This window comes from Leiobunum rupestre, chromosome 8 (assembly GCF_980474605.1).
Source record: "Leiobunum rupestre chromosome 8, qqLeiRupe1.1.hap1, whole genome shotgun sequence".
NCBI lineage: Eukaryota > Metazoa > Arthropoda > Arachnida > Opiliones > Sclerosomatidae > Leiobunum > Leiobunum rupestre.
In genome coordinates, this window is record NC_143391.1 from 48,221,788 (window position 1) to 48,235,869 (window position 14,082).

The window sequence follows — 14,082 nt, forward strand, 5'->3', positions numbered from 1 at the left end:
CTTATTGCATTTCTCAAACATTCCATGGACCAAACTAAACAGAAAGAAACAGTTTAACGGAAGTATTTTGCGGAACGAAATATGGCATCAAGTATTAAATCTTCAAAACAAATAGTACTTAAGCAATCAAAAACGTAAATAAATAATTAACTGTTAAAATGTTATACGAAAAAATGTACAATGATAAATCTTTGTATCGAACATGTTTTATTTAAAAGTGCAAGATGAACAAGACAATTAACAGAGAAAATTTACTATAGTTGGTACATTTCTGTAAGTGTAATCTGTCTTCAAATCCTTAGCAACCTCCTGTGGCGCAAGTTTGAGTGCTTATTTGAGCAGCGCCACCGTCACCAGTTCCAAATCCACCCGCGGCAGAAGCGGAACTGGCATTGCCGTTACCAGCCGAGGCAAGGCCACTAGCATTTCCTGATCCGGCATTGCTTCCCAAGTCGGTACCTACCGAACCTTGGCCACTGGTTGTGATATTAGCTAAAGGATTGGTCCCCTGGGCTTGAGATCCAGTACCACCAGCTCCTGCACCGGCAACGCCACTCCCAGTCACGTTATTAGTGGCCGACTGACCTGCAAGCGATTTCGAGATTAGAGTTTTAGATCGTGTGTAGTTAATAATTATATTTTACAAGAAAAGCGCTTTGATATTTGATAGAAAATGTTATAAATAAAATTTACAATGCACAAAATTTTAATAAAACTTCGCCTTTCAAAACATATGCGATTCAATATTGCTCCGCAATTGAACACTAAACGTTGCTTTATTAATACCATAATAATTTCCTTCTAATCGCTTGAACAAAATCATTATCCACTCTATTGCCAGATATATAAAGGAAAATATTTCAACTATAGTCCAGATCTTATTGTTCCAGGAAAATAAGAACGAAAATGTTCACTTACCCATGGCTAATGCGATGAAGCATGAAGCGAAGAGGAGAAAAACGAAGGGTTTGAATGAGGAGATCATATTTGAAGGATTGTTGTAGTTTCACAGAAAACGAATAATGTTTGGTTAAAGCGTATTAACACAAGGAGTAATATGTTCTACAGACAGTTGAACGGCTTTTTTATACGGTTGAGTTAACCATTAAATTGAGAACCACGAGGGCTAAATTATCACGTTTCGTTCAAAACAATTGTGTCATATCTAAATGTGCCATCGAATTAGCGCACCAACCAAGGATAACCGAACAAACGTGTATACTGAAAATGGAACAACATCATAGTTTGTCCTATTTTAGGTGGTATAACCTTTTTATTTCGCATTCAACCTTGTTATTTACTACACAGATAAATACATTCTTCGTCTACAGATCATTAGTCTCGCAATAATTTTGACTGATATATGAAGTAATTAAAAAAATTACTGCGAGAGAAGTCGAACAATACGTTTGGTTAAAAAATTGCTTAATTGTCACCTTGTCTCTAATATAATCTACATTATGTGAAGAAATATTTTGTAAATAGACAATATCAACTATGAAAATATCTTGGCATTGAAGCTGGGGTGGTGCATCTTTCTCTGAAAGATAACCTTTTTTTTGAAGTCCACAAATACATTCGTTATCTTTATTTGTATACTCCCGCACAAATGCAACTGATATAGCCAAGAATGCCTTCAATAACTATGAGAGGATACGGATTCTTCGTATTGTAAGATAAAAATAAGTAGCCATTTGGATTAACGGCAGATAAATACAATTTTCAATTGAAAATAAATGACAACACCCGGAGTGGGGCATAATTGAACAAAACATTTTAAAATAAATCATTTCTTAAAATTTCGATCATTTTTTATATATACTGATAAACGTGCTGGTTTTATCTTGATGGGGTTTATAGTTTTAATTCGATGAAAATGTGTCATTTTTTAATTATTTTAGAATTCAATTCCTTATTAATCTTAGTTTAGACCTTTTACTCAAAGATCATATTAATGTAGTTTTATGGCTACTGAGTACACGTTTTTATCTTTTGTTACCTTGTCTTTTTTTATCTTTAACGTGAATCCTAAAAACGTTTTTGATCTTTATTAGCGACTTGCAATATTACATTTTATTCTTTACTCCATGAATTTCTAGTAAATTGAGAAACCAGTTTCTATATTAAAAACATTCCCACTTAAGTAAAAGCTTCTACAGATAAGACATACTTTGAATGGTCTTCGGAACCATTTTATTTTTTTCGGGGATTTTTCTTCTTAGATTAATAACATATTACGTTAAATATCAAAATAAATTCAACTTTAATTTGTCATTTAAACCTACTTTTTAAATTATTTTATTCTTTATACACACATCTTGCATAATTGTGAAGAGTTATTTAAAAGATTCCCAGGTGTATTCTCACACAGATTTATTGTTTTATGATTTGTATCATCTGAATTATTCACATGTGTCGTCATCCGATAAAAACTTGAAAAAGTTTTAAAAATTAAAAACATCCAACAGCTATTTCTAATTAATTAATTAAATATCCTAATTGAATTAACTATAAAATTTTTCTTCATTTTCTTCTAAATCCATTTTGTTACAACTAGTTCATTGTCAGTATAGCATCAACTCTAATGACTTGGAATTTGAGAACACGAATTTTGCCGTCGGCTACGCCGGGTAACCCCAGAGAAAAATTAGCTCTTGGCCGATTTATCTTTGGTTCGCCCTCAAATTTTATGCACCTAGCGCCATGACGCGGCGGGTTTAATTCAATCTAAAACCTATCCCGTAGGATGCAAGGTTCCTAGAAAAAAGCTACGCTTACAATTTGTGGGATGTCCTTGTGCAAATCTTTCTTACCCAGGTAGCAAAAACACGTATTAAACACGAGTAATATGATAGTGCGGTACACGTGTGGAAGTCACGTGGGGAAAACGGCGAGCCTGTCACCCTCAAACACGTGTTACAGCACGATTTGATAACGTTTTTCGCATGTGTGCATACACCGACCGTCCACGTCTACATACACCGACCGTCCACGTGTGCATACACCGACCATCAACGTGTGCATAAACCGACCGTCCACGTGTATATTCATCAATCGCTACGTGTGTAAATACGCACCATGCACGTGTTTAAAAACGAACCATGCACGTGTTTAAAAACGAACCATGCACGTGCTTACACACCCAATATTACGTGTTTAAACACAAATCGTTCTCGTGATCATATACTGATCGTCCACGTGTTTTAACACCGGTAATTTACGTTTGGGCGCCATTCAATACACGTGTTCGAACACATAATTTGTTCCTGTATAACACCTTTAATTGTACGTGTTCAAACACCGCAGTAACATTAAACGAACATCGAACTTCCATTCTTTAACCCTAGTAATTCTCATACATTCATAAATGAAAATATTGCGTTATTGAATATTAAAAACACCCACAACTTTATCATTTTAAATTTTTTAACATACTCGCCTAAAATTAAAAATGATTTATAAATTTTATGTCCAATATTATTTATAAACTTTCGAATAAAAAATAATTTCAAATAATTTTTTAATGATATGAATTTTTCAATAAAAAGCAAATTGAACAAAAGCCATTATTTTTAGGCCAGTGAATCCAAAAGTGGGCCGGTTTCACCTTTTTGGGGCTCATCAGTGCTGTGTAGGAACTCTGGCTATCCTCGGATATCTGCCGATATCAGTAAAACAAAAAACATTCAGAGTGCCCTATATGTGAGCAGTCCATTGCAACTTATAGGGAAATTCTTCACCAATTATTAAATGGCGGTCGCTATTCAGCAGACATCTTTTACGCTCGGGCTTCCTTTGAATTCCAACTTTAAGATATTTTTATCAAAAGTCAAAAAATTTAGGCCAGAGATTCCAACAGTAGACAAGAAAAAGACGTACAACGGTCAGAATACACACAATCCTTCTAATGTGTTAAGTTTGTTTGAGCTATTCACAGCAACCTGCAACGCCGGTATCAAAACCAAAATATATCCACGGTCACACATTACTTATTTACACTTATTTGTTACTTCTAGTCATACTTTGAAAGCATCGAAGATTCCTTCAATCACTATCACTCTTAATATTTAATTCTGATCACACTTATTTGTTACTACTAGTCAGACGTTGAGTGTCACACTTATTTCTTCTGGTTATACGACAAAAACTAGTTCAATCAGTTTCATACTTATTTGTTACTTCTGATCATACTTATTTGTTACTTTTGATTATTTTACCCAAATTTTATCATTTTACCCAATTTTAGACGATATTAGTTGGCTTAACATGATTTTATCCAATTTGAAACATTTTAGGTCAATTTACCCAATTTTGGTCTTTTTTCCCTTTTTGGTTAATTTATCCAATTTTTGTCGATTAAAAAAAATTGTCAAAACCCTTTTTAGGTAAAATTTTGTAAATATTTCTTCATTTATAAAATTCATTGAAATTTTACCCAAACTTGATGAATTTCTACAAAAAAGGCCAAATTTAGCATTTTAGTTGATATTTGAAATTTTGTTTTTGATTTTTCGAAAACTTTTCGACGGACCGAGCGCTAAGGGTTACGTTAAAGGTCGTAGAATCCAAATGGCAGGTATTCTACCAAATACTCACGGTAAACGTCTTATTATCAATTTATGAAATGGTCGGGTGCGATTTGAATCCAGGCCCTTCTGCCTGACATGCGAGTGTTCTACTATAGAACTACGGAAGCCTATTAAGCTTCACTGAAAATTATAAATTTAGCTTAAGTGGAAACGTATATTAATAGTTAATAGATTTTAACATTTTTTTCTTCTTTAAATATAATGATGTATCGTTTTCAATTTAAATTATTGCGTAGATAAAATTCTACCACAGAAACACCAACACATATTATACTACAACAATATTTAGAAAACAGCTTTGGTAAATGTCCGTTTTCCTTTACGCTTTTATAAACATATTAACGTCAATTTATTCTATGATATTTTTAATATTTATAAATGTCATAAAATAACAAGTTGGCAAGTCACAATTTACCTCTCATCGTAAGAATTGTCCCTAGTGGTATTAATTACTCGAGATGACCCTTAAAGATATATCTCCGCAATTCAGAGTTATTTACTAAAACCGTAATCCCGGTTCTATCCCTCCCGGTATAAAATTTTAATTATAATTAAAATAATTGAGATGAAACAACCGATTTTAATTTATTCAGAATATTATAAATAAAGTAGTTACAACAGCGAGTTAGACGTACTAAAGCAATGCACAATTTAATTTAACCCTATTTACAGTACAAGTTTATCAGTTGAATATAATACGAAACAAATTTTAATGAAAGAAATATCAACAGAGGGTATTTGTATTTTCTCGCTTACGAAATAGTTGCCACATCTTTAATGCTCATTTTATTTCAACACTCGCCCTTGATGAAGATACCGTAGTTATAGCTTTATTCGACATCTGGTAGTGGACGACTCGTAGACTTCCTGTTGACGTTGTGACATACCGTTCAGTTTCCAATATCATATAATGACTCGCACACCCAGGAAATCAATGACTGCATTAGGAATCGTAGATAACCAAATATCCACACCAATAAAAAATGAATTAACAAGAAGCGAAAAACTTGCCATTCGCAAAGCAAAGAAAGCCACTTGACTAAGCGTCAGCTCGTATATCAATGAATGACCGTAGGCGGAATAGTTAGGGCTCTTTATAAATAAAAACTAACGAACCCGGGGATTCTTTACTATCTGGGACAACAAAAGAAGAACTGATGAAGACACAGTTTTATTGTTTAATCTATACTAAGTAAAAAGAGTATTGGTACATTTTGATATTCCTCAGGGTATACGAAGATACAATTATTATTTGTAGACGAAACTAATGGAGTTTTTTATTATAATGTTTAAAAAAATTTCAACGGATTTTTCTTGTGTTTTTTTTTTAATTCCACCATCTAAGCGGGACCAGGGGTAAAAGTAGGGGATTTGGGTGGGGATATTTTCCTTGATTTTAGTAATATTAATATTATTTGTACTTTAATTTTTTTATTTTTAGCGCTTTGAGCACGTAGAGCACGGGATGGACCAGCAATTGTTTTAGCGTTTTTTTAGAATTTAGGCCAAAGTAGACGAATATTGGGAGATATCGTAGGTCTCGTTGGTATTTGGCCTACAAAATCGATTTCAACTCTGGTGCCTTATCGTTCTGTGGCTGGTTTTGTTGTGTTTATAAAAATAAATTCCCACAGAGTGTCGCATCATCTCTCGGCCTTTTGGCTAACAGTTAATGTGGTATCTGTTACGCTCTCGATCACATTACACTAACAAGGAGACTACCCGAGGCGGTTATCACCGATTTTGTTGAAACTCGGGGGTTAGGTAGACCTTCCCTAGTAGCACAAATCGGTTGGCCCGACTGCGGTGGTTAACGATCTGGCCGACTGGGTCGGTACGACTGTGATTTTTTGGACGCAATGACCTACCTGCCCAACTGTATGTTTTACAGTCGCTTTGTTGTTGGAGAGAGCAGTTGGCCAAAGGTTGGCTAGCCGTTGGCCAACCACTGATTTTACTACTGTTTTACCGTTAAAAACGACTGTTGGAAAAAGGTTGAGAAAGCAATGGCCAACGCCGATTTTACTGCCGTATTATCTTAAGAAATGACTGTTAAAAAGGGGTTGGATTACCCTTGGCCAACTGCGGATTTTACTGTCGTTTTAGTGTTGGATGTTTCAGGGAAACCGTTGTTGGAAACGAGGTGGAATTTGGAAGCTGACTATAAAAATACCGAACAACATATTGCACTCCAATGCTAAAAACAACCCTGAAAAAATTAAAATAAAACCTTGCCTTCCTAATAGTAATTTAAAACGGTATAATCGTGAAAATCATTTTATTACACAAAAAAATGAAACCATACAATTGGTTTAGAGATTGCATTTAATTTTTTTCTTGGAAAAAATAACTCATTTAGCTCGACTATTAATCACTGTCATCTGTGTCTTTCTTTTCTTGATTTCTTTTACTTCTACCGCCTTCTCTGTCAGGAGCATACTTGACCCATTTTTGGATTATGCCCTCTATTTCAAAAACTTTACTGCCCTTCATATTTAACTGAACAGCTCCTAAATTGGTTAATGGTTAATAGCTGAATTTTAAATGAGCACAGAATTTTAATCAAGATCGTATTTTACCAATTATGACATCTTTGAGTTTAAGCTCTTTAAACGCATATTTATTGTTAACTCCAATCCAATTAAATTTGAGAACCAGCTCGTGACACATCACATTCTTCAAAATCCTTCTTGTCATATCTTTCACCTTTTTCCCTCCAAAGGAAGCAAACTTTTTAACCTAAAAATGTATATTAGATTATTTATCTTTTAATTATCAATTGATTTTAACTCTTACAGCTTTGTCCTTCACATTTTCATTTTCAATAAGTTGTTCGAATTTTTCTACCTCTTCCAAAGTTTTGAAGGGAAACTCCGGACATCCGGGAATATTTAGATCTTCAAAATCAGGTTGAGCATTTCTGTCTTTCATGCAAATTTCAAGGGCTTTATCCATTTTTGCATTCAGATCAGTCAACATAAAAAGCACAGTTCTTTGAAATTTTTCCGGACTTAAACCTATGTTGGTTACAAATAAAAATTAAGAATCAATAGAAATGAATATACTATGTCATATATACCTAATAAATGATCACGTCTTCCAACATTCCTGACATTATAGGATGCTTTTGTACGAAGCGTGCTACTGCGGAATGTTTCATCTGTCCGGTAATCCTGCTGATCCGGATCTAAGAATTAAATTATTTTATAAGACTACAAAATGAAAAGGTTTTCGAAGTATTCAATGTAAATACCTTCGAAGGTTCTTGTTTTTCTCAAATCGTCACTCCCTTCATTCGATGAATATTTTCTCGAAGTCGAGTTATTGTGATTTTCAAGACATCTTGGTTCATATCGTTGTGAATTGTCTGAAAAAAGAAAATGGAAGCTTTAACTAAGGATATTTTTGAGAATAAGAATGAAATAAGCAACAAAATTTCGTTCAAAACCTTTGTTACAGTAGAAATTAACTTGTGGTCTTTCGGTATTCAGAGGAGATGGAGATGACATAAAGGCTGAAAACACTGGATTTGATGTTTGTGATGAAAAGGCAGCAACATTTTCTTTACTTGAAGTTTCTATATTTCCTACACTTACGCTAAGATTGTCTAGGTCAGATAGCATGCCTGGTTGTTGGTTATTAGTTCTAATGGTAGTAGGTAGAGTAATGTTATTATTTAAATTTACATTAGAGACAGTTAAATCAGTTAGAATTTTAGATGGAATTTTAACTTTTTTTTTAGGCACCACTTTAGGTTGCACATATTTACGAATTAATGTAGATCTTTTAAGATTAACTTGTTTAGAGGATTTATCTTGTAGTGGGGTGCTAACTAGTTTAGAAGAATAATCTTGAAAGGGGCCATATAGATTAGAAGTTTGTAGAGGAGTGGTGAGCAGTTTAGATGCTTGAACTTGAAGTGGAGTGCCAATTAGTTCAAAAGATTGATCGGATAGTGCGGTGCTAACTAGTTGAGACGATTGTCCTGGTAGTGGGCTGCTCATTAGGTTAGAAGGTTCATCTTGTAGTACATTACTACATATTGCATCAGTCTCCTTTTCTTTTGCTGTACAAGAAAAATATGTATTAAGATAAAAAGCTAGCTTGGCCATATCAATGTTTTAGATACTCATAACTTACATATCAATTCAATCGAAGTTTGAACGCTAGTGGCTGACAAGTCTGAAGAACTCTTACTAATCGGAAAATTTGGTGGTTTTGGCAACGATATTTGTCTCCTACCTGGTCGATTTTTAGGGCATTTTTTAAGAGATTCTTGCGTGTCATCTACGATGTTAATATCGTTAAATTTTATAAACTTTTGAAAAATAGATTTTATTATTCACCTTCATCAGAGTCTGACTCTTTGCAGTTTGCTACTTTTTCATGAGCATATTGCCGTTTAAGTATTTTTCTTTTTCCACCTCGGCCAATGTCCAACTCGCTTGAAAGGTCTGAAGTATATTCAGATCTCGTTAGAAGCTCACGAGCTTTGCTATACGGCACTAATAGAAAATATAGAAAGTCTTTTTTAAGAGCTGCCTTTTCGCTTTTACTACTAAATCAAACTTACTAGTTTTGGTCATTATTTTTCCATTATATAGCTTCCAGTCATCATTCGGTGTAGCACCATCTGTAATTAATTTAATAGCTTCGTGTTGTCGTGATGGTGGCCAATAACACGATGACCTATTTGGGCACCAAGAATAGGGAACAGCTTCCACAGTATCTTCCCCATCAAAGTTGAATATCACATACATTTAAACAAAAACCAAAGATCCTTCAAAAATAAAATATTGCCTCTCAGCAAGTGCAATTAGAAAAGTTATCAATCTCGCGAGAATAAACAAGGAAAAAATTTAAACACTAATACTAAACAAAATTGTAACACATTTTGAATGTTACCACTTAAGTTTTTACAATATAAAGGGGATATTAGTAGCGGTGCTAAGATCAGGCTTGGAATTTTTAAAAGGGTAAAACATTTGGTTTTTGGGGCTACCGTTGACAAGATGACTGAGGCATGATGGTGCTGTCTTGGTTATTAGTTTAGTTGATTATTACTATTTATTATTAATTTTCAATTGGTATTACTAAAATTTAAAAAAAATTCAGTTGAAGTAAATTTTTAATTAATTTTCAAATTTAAACCATTTGTGGATATGAGTGGATGTGTAAAATATCTTAGCACCGCTACTGACAGATACTAAAAAAGTTAAAATGATATTTATGCATAATGTAGGAGGGGAACTATGGTAAACAATGAGTTGTTTTTATTTGGATAATGAAAACACTTTCTTTCAATTAAATCTATGGGATAGGTTTTTAGTTGCTTGGATACTCTAGCCACAAATATTCCAAGCAGTGATGAACGCAATGGGTATGTAAAACTGTTGTCATGAAATTTACATATATTACCAACAATTGCTATATCTTTATTTTTGGATTGATAAAGGCTTTTTATTAAAATAACATCGCCAGTAGATAACTGAAAACAATTGTCAGGTGGATACGTAGATATTGTGTAAATAGGGGACACAAATTTTTTGAAAGATTTCGCATCATCAGGTAAATTGGCTCTACGGTCTCTAAATTCTTTTTTGAGCCCATAACGTATACCCTTTCTTTTGTTTTCTAAAATATTTTGACATTCACCCAATCTTTTAAAAAGTTGTTGCAATGGCTTATTAGGAGATCTTATTTTCTTTTTTAAAAGCTGCAAAAAATTTTCAAATGAAAAAGCACTAAAGAAGTCCAACGGACCAAATCTTTGTACGTCAGCTGCTAAGTGTGTTAGGGAATGGATATTCCAACTGACAAATGCATTTCCATAAAAATCTGGGGAAGAAGAGACAAACATCTCTAAGAGATCGCCGGCGTAATTTGAGAGATTTTTACTGTGAGTCGGAGAAGCTAATATATAAATGGCACACTGTAATAGTCTAAAATGATTGAGTACATCTGTGGAAAGAATACCCTTTCCCAAAACTGGACCAGTATACAACAAAAACTGTCTAAGTTCTGTTGCTTTCCAGCGATCGATGTATTTAAGTGCTCGCGGTTTACGGGCAAATTCACATGGAATATACCCTCTACAATTTTTGAGTTTCTCTGAAAAGTGTTGAACCAATTGACTGCTAAGACGGACTACTAATTTTCCCTTTCTTACCCAACTATGTAACATTCTTCTCATACAACCAAGGCATACCAAATGCATATAGTCAAGGGGAAAATTGGCTACCATGTTAATATCTAGCTGTTCTAAGGGAGAAGGCCTACCAGCTAAATGATGCTCTTCATTATCCTTGTTACGAAATGATTCGTTAGTACGAAGTGTGACAAGCTCATCCGAACCTTCTAACTCCAAAAATACAGTGTGGTTATCACATCTAAAACCTCTAATTGTACACTTATCACAGCTGAAAAACCCCGTATGTCCCTTTGTACCTTTCACTAAAGCCCTAGCTGGCGTATCCAATATAAATGGCCCATGTAGATTGCAACTGAATGTTTTACCCCCGTAAATAAAACCATTTGCATTAAGCTCGTCTAATTCATTTATAAATGGCTGCATATACTCGTCAAGAATTCCCGGTTTAGATTCCCCACAAAACACCCCAACAGGAAAAATATTGCCTAGTACACCTCCAGAGAAACTATAAACCCCTGCCAAAATTGGCCAAAAATTTACATTAGAACTTTTGTATAAAGGTAGGCCATCTATATTTATAGCAAATGAAATTTCATCAGCATAATTCGGGTGAGAAATTATAAATTCTGTCAAACCTCTTTGGAAACCAATGTGCCAATATTCCCCATTAGTTAAAGTTAATATTCCACTGCACTCTCTCTGTGTATGTAAAAGACTTCTAGAGTCTTTCGGTAGCTCATTATGGCCATGGGCACGAAGAATTTCTAGTAAGCTATTCAGCCTGACAGAATCTAAATTATGATTAAGGGCCCAGTTTCGAATGTCCTCTTTCAAATCTAATAAGCCATCTTCAGTTGTACTACTATCGTTAATCTGAATATCAGAACTATCATATGAGCTTGGAGACCCATTAGATAGATTTTCTAGACCTAAATAGCCGTTATCATTTTGCTCCTCACGATCGGTTTGTTCAATTGCCCCATTACTATCTGATGCTATAGAGTATTCAACTATATCTAAATTTGGTTGATAGTCTGGTGGTTTTTCATTAAAAACTCTATCTAAAATGCTTTGGACATAATTAGCTCTATTTCTTCGCATCTGCCGCTGACGTAATCCCCTGGGGATATAACTTTTATCAAAATCTTGCGTAGACTCATTACCGTTATTCATTTTAAATATAAAACAGTAGACCATGAAATCAGTACAAAATTGTATAGCTACTATTCAAATAGGAAAACATTATTTATTAATACTATGAACTACTTAATAAATATTCAAATTTAATGTTTTAATGTTAAGCACTTACATGTTAATTAACTATAGCAAAATATATTCAAAAATACCTCAAATATCTAAGCGACTGAATACCCAAATAATTTCAAAATTAATTACCTTTACAAGAGTTTGAAACTTGTGAAAAAAAAAGAATGAAAATTTAAAGTTCCACGATACAGTATAGATAAATGGTGAACCTTCTACCACGTGCTGTAAACAGGAATATTTAAGGTTATAACGTTAGGCAGTGAAATCTTAATTAAAAAGCTATAACCAAATATATTTAAAATAACTATAATAATTGATGGACTGAATACCAAATTAATTTGAAAATGAATTACCTTTAATAAGAGCTTGAAAATATAATGGAAATTGTTAAGTGCCACGAAAATAGCTGAATAGTAAAATGGCGACCCTTCTACCACGCGCTATGGAAAAGAACGAAAGAAAATTTCCTTATGAAAGTTTCGTCTTCCTCTTGACCACTGCCAATGTGCGATAGCTCATAAATAAAGTTGGCCGTGTAATCATGGTAACGTTTGCTTACTCTTGTCGATGGTCCTGCCATCTGTAGCTCATCTAAAAAATGTCACAATTGTTATAAAATATATTTTTACTATATTAAAATATTTAAAACTACGAAATAAAATAACTTACTTATAATATTATGATATTTATTTTTGTTAGCGATTCTTGTAATAACTTGTCTTCTATAATTTGATCTACACGTACGCTAAATTTTAGCTGATTCTGGTATGTTCAAAGTATGGAGTTTGCCCGTGATATAAACGCGATTTTAAAATATTTGGCTTTCACTATTTCGATTAAGTCCAAAATTTAAGTTCTAAAGATATTATGTGTAATAAAATAAGAAAATATATGTACTTTCAAGGATTAAAAGTATTAATATTGCATATATTTTAATATTATATTATTATTAGATATAATTTAAAGTTCATTTAGGTGTGATTTTACATTTATATAATAAAATTAAGTACAACTCGATCATTTAAACTTAATTAAAATGTTTAATTAGAAATTTATATTGATTAAATTTTTTTTATTAAATACAATACTTAATAATAATTAATAGTACACGATAAATACATGGCTGTTATTGATAAAAACGTATTTTATAAATGAAAATGTAGCAGTCGGTTTACTAGTTGGTTTACAGGTGGAAAGAACGCTGGCGGGTTCTGTGTCGTTTTATGGGTGGTAAGAAAACCAAACCAAAATCTACAGTCGGTAATAAGTCAGGCGCTGACCACCAGCCAACTACGACCGCATTTTCAACGGTCTGACTCTTTCCCAACCCTAAAACGGAAGTGCTGTGCTACTAGGGTTATGATAGTATGAAAATTGCCAAAGGGAAAAATTGCAATGAGCTTTAGCTTTCCTATGGCAACCCAAAATGTTTTTGACCTCCCCATTTAAAAAAGCATGGGATTTTCTGGGTTACCCAATTTTGTAAAAATTTAACCAAAATTTATCAATATTAGCCAAAATCATTGATCAATTTTACCCAAAATAGGTCAAATTAATCTTTTTGGGTATGTTTTGAAAATAAATGTGTTTCAAATTTTTTAAGTAAGTAAGTTCCCTGTGAAACTGAGAAAATCCCATGCATTTTTAAATGGGGATTTTTTGTTTTGAGAGATCAAAAACATTTTCGGTTGCCATGGGAAAACTAAAGCCCATTGCAACTTTTCCCTTTGGCAATTTTCATACTACCATAAGGTCTACCTAACCCCCGAGTTTCAACAAAATCGGTGATAACCACCTCGGGTAGTCTCTTCGTAAGCGAAAAATGCAGTATTCACTACGTAATGCTAATAGCGAATAGAGCCTTCTATTTAAATTAAGCCTACAATAGTTTCTTAATGGACAGGTTATAGAATCTTCTTAACCTTAACCTAACCTTACTTAAGATAACCTAACCTTAACTTGGTTTCCCTCCTTTACCCGCCGAGTACGTTTACCCTGTGCGCAATTTTTCATATGATGTTTTTAGAAGCAATCATAAATTAAGAATTTTTTGCCTTTGTAAATAGCTTACTACGT

At 33.5% G+C, this 14,082-nt stretch overlaps 2 protein-coding genes across 2 annotated transcripts; both read right to left on the minus strand.

Annotated features, from left to right (window-relative positions):
• Positions 1 to 279: 279 nt before the first annotated feature.
• Positions 280 to 1,176, minus strand: LOC149933577 (uncharacterized). The gene is made up of 2 exons (XM_090155599.1): positions 919 to 1,176; positions 280 to 585 (listed from the first exon to the last, which is right to left on the minus strand). The coding sequence occupies exons 1-2, from the start codon at positions 983 to 985 to the stop codon at positions 299 to 301; spliced, it is 354 nt and encodes a 117-aa protein (XP_090011725.1). The 5' UTR covers positions 986 to 1,176; the 3' UTR covers positions 280 to 298.
• Positions 1,177 to 6,905: 5,729 nt separating this feature from the next.
• On the minus strand, positions 6,906 to 12,889 carry LOC149933578 (uncharacterized). Its single transcript, XM_090155956.1, has 13 exons — positions 12,676 to 12,889; positions 12,566 to 12,597; positions 12,360 to 12,446; positions 12,136 to 12,228; positions 9,163 to 9,369; positions 8,936 to 9,094; positions 8,730 to 8,876; positions 8,038 to 8,655; positions 7,843 to 7,956; positions 7,669 to 7,776; positions 7,386 to 7,606; positions 7,169 to 7,328; positions 6,906 to 7,099 (listed from the first exon to the last, which is right to left on the minus strand). Exons 5-13 carry the CDS (start codon positions 9,347 to 9,349, stop codon positions 6,957 to 6,959), a joined length of 1,857 nt encoding a protein of 618 aa, XP_090012082.1. The 5' UTR covers positions 9,350 to 9,369; positions 12,136 to 12,228; positions 12,360 to 12,446; positions 12,566 to 12,597; positions 12,676 to 12,889; the 3' UTR covers positions 6,906 to 6,956.
• Between the last annotated feature and the right edge of the window lie 1,193 nt (positions 12,890 to 14,082).